Here is a 6,836-nt window from a genome sequence, read left to right as displayed (position 1 = left end):
ATCATCTTCATCCCCTCCCCCACTCACCCATTGTACTCTATGCTACTTTCTCCCACCCCCACCCTCCTCTAGCTTATCTCTCCACGCTTCAGGCTCACTGCCTTTATTCCTGATGAAGGGCTTTGGCCCGAAACGTCGATTTTTGAAGCTCCTTGGATGCTGCCTGAACTGCTGTGCTCTTCCAGCACCACTAATCCACTATCTCCCTGTAGTTGTGTGTGCCAATCAGGCAACTTCAGACCTTTGCCTGGCATCAGGACCCCTACTGTGGGGTAATATCCCATCAGAGGCAGGCAGCTCTTTTGAACGTCAGTGCTATTGAGGCAGGAAGAGGTTCCTGAGCTTAGTGCCCGAGGGCAGCTGAAAGCACAGTCACCTATGGTGGAACTATTAATATGCAGTGGCTGGTTCAATCGAGATACTTATAAGGGAATTAAGTCCAGGGCTACCGAGTTGATGTAGCGTTTCCCCTGCCACAGGTAAAATAATAGTGAGGATTGGGATGATCCATGGGTGGTACAGTTTGCAGTCAATTGGCCTTTAGCCAGTGAATTATGAACTCATTACCATGATATGCCCACCATAGATAACGTATTGCCCATCTCTTGTCACTCTGAGAAAGTGGCATTTTTATCTTTATCTGCAGCGACATGATAGAGCAAATGTCTTCCTAGGTTACTTCAGTGATGCTGTGCAACTGAAGTCATGCTGTGGACCAGCTAAATAAGCATAGTGTGTTTCTTTTCCTAGCGCATGTTAATAAACCTGCAGGGTTTATGTTTTAACAGCTTTTCCAGACACTTTTATCAGTATCACAGGGGGATTTTATGGATCCAGCAGGAGCTGGATTCAGACCGAAGCCGAAATTTTGATTTCTAGATCATAAGACAAAGGGACAGAAGTAGGACATTCAGCCCATCGTGTCTGCACTGCTATTCAATGAGATCACTGCTGATCTGATAATCCTCAGTTCTACTTTCTTGCCATTTCCCCTTAACCCTTGATTCCCTTACTGATTACCAATATATTTAGCATTAAATATAGTTAGTAAACCAACCAAGACGAGTTGAGATGTGGAGATTAAGTCAGTGGTGTGTCTGTGGCCTGTCAAACCTAATGTCATACTCTTAGCAAGTTCTCACGCGATGTATTTGCCTGTTGCAAATACTTGTTAGCATAAAACTTCATAAATGATGTCTTCAAGATAAAATCCATGGTGCATGAGAATCTTGCTCACATATGGAATGAACTGCTATAACAAGTAGTGGAGGCTGGTACAATTGCAGCATTTAAAAGGTTTCTGGATGGGTACATGAATAGGAAGGGTTTAGAGGGAAATGGGCCAAGTGCTGGTAAATGGACTAGAGTAGGTTAGGATATCTGGTTGGCATGGACGAGTTGAACCAAAGGGTCTGTTTCCATGCTATACATCTCTATGATGCATACTGGTTGGCTGTGTGTAGTGCTGTGGAAAGTTTTAGCTTGTTTAACACAACGGCACAGGCGAAGGCAGTAGTAGAATAGCAACTTCCATAGAGTCAGGGACCCAGCTTGGGAGGGTCATGAGGTCAAAGTGAGGACTGCAGATGTTGGAGATCAGAGTTGAAGAGTGTGGTGCTGGAAAAGCACAGCCGGTCAGACAGCATCCGAGGAGCAGGAGAGTCGACATTTCGAGCATAAGCTCTTCATCATGGCTGTGATGTCAGTGGGGAGGAGCAGGAGGTGGGGGGAGTTGTGGAGTGGGTCGGAGGTGTGGAGGAATGCAAGAAGGTTCCAAGAGAGGGGCAGAGGCTGAGGTCAGGTGCATGGAGGAGTGGAGTGGAAAGGGCCTTGGGTCCTGGAGGTGTTAGGTATTGGCAGAATCAATGAGTTAAGATAGACAAAAATGAGAGACCTCAAAGGTGGTGTCAATCATGTCCATACCAGAGGGTTTTATTTCTCATTCACGGGATGGAGACATCGGTGGCTGTGCCAGCATCTATTGCCCATTCCAAGTAGCCCTGAGGGCAGTTAAGAGTCGACCAACGTTACTGTAGGTTTGGAGTCTCATTTAGGCCAGAGCAGGTAAGAATGACAGATCTGCTTCCCTGAAAGGCATCAGCGAATGAGATCTGGTATCACGATAAAGTAAGCACTAAACAGGTCGCAAAGACCCTCCAGGAGTGCTGGAGCAAAAGAATTGAGATTAGTGGAGACACATCAAAATAAAATCAAACTGTCATTAACAGGAATGAGGATGCATCTCAAGCCCAGAAACACCCACAGAAGGTCTTCATTGTTCCAGTGGACTCCAGGTCTGGACGTAAACATGGAGGAGAGTTAGGCAGTCAGATACTGGGACACCATTCCCTTCCTGGACCTGTTGATGGCCACATTGACCAGACCCACCAGAGGTTCCTCCAATTTGCCCCATTCTTCACATGGCGTCCATCAATAGGAGCATGTGGCCGAGGGCTAGTTGAAGTCCCATTAAAGAAACTCGATATCGGCTTTGAACAAAAACATTGAAGGTAATATCAGAAACAGTTTCCTCCAAGCCATTCAAAAACAGTTTCTTTGGTGTCGTGCAATCCTACTTAAATGTTTATTGTGCAGGACTGAAAGCAACTGTTTTCCTCCCGTTCCCAAAGAGAAAGAGAGAGCAATCCTTTATATAGAGCACTCTGGTGGGGAGCCCTGCTTAGGATGGTAGGATATTCAAACAAGGCATATTCAGGTGGTGGAGAAAGGTGAAGAATTGGAAAGTGTGTGTCAGCAGCAGCAGTCCACAAGAACAGCTCTCTTGAGTTGTTATGAGGAACATAAAGGAACTTTCCTTGAGTTCAGATTGTGGGGTGTAGGATCCTGCTAGAAGGTTCAGTTTGCAGAGTCAATGTCAAATTCTGGACAGATGGGAAATCAGTTCATCTGGAGGCTCACTGTCTGTTTGATCTTTTGCACATTCTTAGGGCAATTTGCCACAGCCAGGAGCCTCTGGATGGCTTTGGCCATGTACTGGACACTAAAGATGGTCCCCTGTCTGGTCACCCAGTGTCCTGACCTCTCTCCTCCCCCAACTACAAGAAACCCTCTGACAGTGACAAATGAAAGATCGTAGATCCCTGAAATGCAAAGGGATCTGGGTGTCCTCGAACATTGCCCATTGTTTAGGTATGTTAGTCAGAGGGAAATGGGTCTGGGTGGGTTAATCTTCGGAGGGTCGGTGTGGACTTGTTGGGCTGAAGGGCCTGTTTCCATACTGTAGGGAATCTCATCTAATCTAAATAGTGGAGAAACTCAGCAAGTCTGGCAGTATCTGTGGAGAGTAAAATGGAATTCACGTTTCAAGTCTGCTATGACTTCTTCAGAACATTATACTGAAGAAGTTGTGTAGAAGAGTCATATCAGACTTGAAACATTAATTGTTTCTCTCTCCACAGATGCTGCCAGAGCTGCTGAGTTTCTCCAGCATTCTCACTGTTCAGTCCTTAGAACCTACCCCCTTGGTCTTTGGTCACTTGTCTTACCATCGCTCTATGGTGAATTGCTGTTAATTTTTTTCAAAGCTACGCCAGCTTTTGTTGAACATCCCTAATTGCCCAATAGAAGGCAGTAGTGAGCTGCTATCTTGATCTGCTGCAGTCCCTGATATATCAATATAATCACAGTGCTGTTTGGTAGGGAGTTCTAGGATTTTAGCCCAGGAACAATGAAGGAACGGTGATATAGTTCCAAATCAAGACGCTATGTGACTTGGCGGCAAAATTGCAGGTTCTCAGCTGCCCTTCTGCATCTAAGTCATAGAGAACACATGTTTGGAAGATACCATTGAAGGACACTTTGTCAGTTTTTTTGTATGATAACATTTTGTGAAGGCATGGATGGGTTGGACTGAAGGGTCTGTTTCCATGATGTACATCTCTATTACTCTATGACCTTGTGATGTTTACAATGTTAAAGGTGCTATACAAATGTACATTGTTCAACTGGTCATGCTAAAGATATTCTGGTTGAACCACACTCTCTTCTTGCTTGAACAACACTCACTAACCTCAACAGTACCCAGGACAAAACATCCCACTTGATTGATGCCCCATCTAATGTCTTCATTCTGTTCACCACCACTGCACAGCTGCAATAGTGTCTACCATCTACAAGATGTACTGCAGTAACTCACGTGGCACTGTGGCTCAGTAGTTAGCACTGCTGCCTCACAGCACTGGGGTCCCAGGTTCAATTCCAGCCTCGGGCAACTGTCTGTGTGGAGTTTGCACGTTCTCCCCGTGTCTGCATGGGTTTCCTCCCACAGTCCAAAGATGTGCAGGTCAGGTGAATTGGCCATGCTAAATTGCCCATAATGATAGGTGCATTAGTCAGAGGGAAATGAGCCTGGGTGGGTTACTCTTCGGGGGGGTTGGTGTGGACTGGTTGGGCCAAAGGGCCTGTTTCCACTCTGTAGGGAATCTAATCTAACTTGATTAGATTCACGAGGAAAGGCTGAGGTACTTGAGGCTGTTATTGCTGGAGAGGAGAGGGTGAGAGATGACTTAACTGAAACAGAGAAGATAATCAGAGGGTTAGATAGGGTGGACAGTGAGAGCCTGTTTCCTCGGAGGGTGCTGGCTAGCACGAGGGGGCACAGCTTAAAATTGAGGTGTGATAGATATAGGACAAATGTCAGAGGTGGTTTCTTTACTCAGAGAGTAGTAAGGGTATGGAACACACTGCCTGCAACAGTAGTAGACTCGCCAACTTTAAGGGTGTTTAAATTGTCATTGGATAATCGTGTGAATGAAAATGGAATTGTGTAGAGTAGATGGGCTTCAGATTGGTTTCACAGGTCGGCATAACATCAAAGCCTGAAAGGCCTGTATTGCGCTGTTCTATGTTCTAGATTCTGCCCAAAGTGTGGACAGGGAAATCAGGGATAAACAAGAGGACAGAGGTAGAGGAAGTCAGAAATCTCAAAGAATTGAACTATGGAGGTAGCAGGAAGGAGTGAGGCCATAGGAAGAATTCTATGAACAAGTTTTCAGTTTAGCTGAATATTTATTTGCTTTATTGATCTGTTATTGTGCAATGACTGAACCTTGCTGTGCTCAGACTATGATATTGCCAACATGTTTTGTGGAGAATATCATGACGAAATTAGTTTTAAAGTTTTCAGGGAAATTAAACTGCCCTCATCTGATAGGAGACACCAGAACATGAAGAGGAAAATGCAATAGCAGATTGAAAGACAGAGGTTAATGAGGTCAAGAGTGATCTGTGGGAATTGAAAGGAGACTAGATAATCTTTGAATTGAGGCAGGGACAGAACATTTGATCGAGTCAAAAAAAAACAAATAACTATGGATGTTGAAGATTTGAAACAAACACAGAAATTGCAAAGAAACTCAGCAGATCTGAGTAGACAGAGAAAACAGAGGTAATGCTTTGAAACCAGTGACCCTCCTTCAGAACTGTTAGCAGCGAGGAGAGGATGGCATTCATGGTTTGTTATAAATGTCACCTTTTACTAGCTACTCTCTGTTCTGAAGAAAGGTCACTGGATTCAAAAAGACTGAGGATCCGTCACTCGAACTGAAATGTCAACTCAGATTTTTCTCCACAGTCGCTGCCAGACTTGCTGAGCTTTTCCAGCAATTTCTATTTTTGTCTTTAAGAAACTCAGTTGGGTGAGAATGCAAACTTTCAAATAAAGAAATAGTAAAAGAAGAGATCGGTAGAAATGTGGGAAAGGGTCTAAAAGCAGCCAGGACATGGACTTGAATTCAACTGCGCAGAGAAGGAAAATAACGAATTTGAAATGAAAAGTCGCTGTATCAGTATCATTTCTGCCAACAGCACAGATATGTATATTGACACACACACATACATTTGTTGAGCTGCTGACAAGAGAAAAGCGGTAGTTATAAAACTGTGGCCGCAGTTGGAAATGTTGGCATTTTTGTCCCGATCAAACCAAGAACTAAAACAAAAAGGAAGGGACCCGAGACAAGCAAAGTCCGTGTTTTAGTTTGGGTCTCACCAGAGCAGCCGCTGATGCCCGGCTGGAAATTGGGTCGGTCCCAGGAGGAAGCGGGCGGTGCATTGCCTTTTTAAGTGAAACCCGGAGCCTGAGAGGCTGGTGTGCACTGGATCGGGTTTCAGGACTCGCTGCTGTTCATACCTGGGGGCAGGTTCAAGCATTTGAGGAACGTGCTTTTTAAACTTCCTACATCCGCAGTGGAAGCTGACACCTGGGAGTGGGAGTTGTTCTGTTGTCGCTCTGTATCTGTACAGATTGTATTTTGTTTTGTTTTAACCTTCGGGAAACTGGCTGAGGGGAGAATGTTGAGTTTGTTGGGAGTCTCTGTCTCCCCCCGGGCTTTCAGCCTGACTGTGGGGCAGTGGTTGTGTCTGTACAGCTCAGTGGTCAGCTCCTTCTGGACTGCCTACATTAATGTGAGTTTCCCCGAGCCCAGCAGCAATCGGACTCTCTGGCAAAAGACCGAGAGCGGGGTCTACGGCCAGGACTCGCCGCTGGAGAGTGTGCACGGGCTCGTGGGGGTCCCGCAGTCCCCCCGGCCGTACGGCTGTGAGCCCGGGGTGCCCTACCTCCGGCCCGATCCCTCGCAGCCCTGGGTGGCCCTGGTCGAGCGGGGAGACGGCTGCACCTTCGCCGAGAAGATCCTGAACGCCGCTCAGCAAGGGGCCAGCGCGGTGGTCATCTTCAACTACCCGACCCCGGCCAATGAGGTGGTACAGATGTCCCACCTGGGTAAGGAGACAGAGCCGTGTGTATGTGTGTGTGTGTGTGTCCCTGTCTCCACCCATACCCTACACCGTCACCCCCCACACACACACCCTCACCC

General features: G+C 46.3%; 1 protein-coding gene across 2 annotated transcripts in view; it reads left to right on the top strand.

Annotated features, from left to right (window-relative positions):
* The window catches only part of LOC122557426 (E3 ubiquitin-protein ligase RNF128), a 152,622-nt gene that overhangs the window by 37,086 nt on the left and 108,700 nt on the right, over positions 1-6,836 (top strand). Inside the window, exon 1 of one of the 2 annotated variants that reach the window (XM_043705147.1) lies at positions 6,188-6,742. The exons of the other annotated variant lie outside the window; for it this stretch is intronic. Coding sequence (XP_043561082.1) covers positions 6,313-6,742 — 430 coding nt within the window. The 5' untranslated portion in view covers positions 6,188-6,312. Of the gene's footprint in view, positions 1-6,187; positions 6,743-6,836 lie in introns of those variants that run through there. 2 annotated transcript variants of the gene reach the window in all.

Source organism: Chiloscyllium plagiosum, chromosome 15, assembly GCF_004010195.1.
Source record: "Chiloscyllium plagiosum isolate BGI_BamShark_2017 chromosome 15, ASM401019v2, whole genome shotgun sequence".
Taxonomy (NCBI): domain Eukaryota; kingdom Metazoa; phylum Chordata; class Chondrichthyes; order Orectolobiformes; family Hemiscylliidae; genus Chiloscyllium; species Chiloscyllium plagiosum.
The sequence above is the reverse complement of the archived record's forward strand: the minus strand, read 5'-3'. Positions and strand labels throughout refer to the sequence as shown.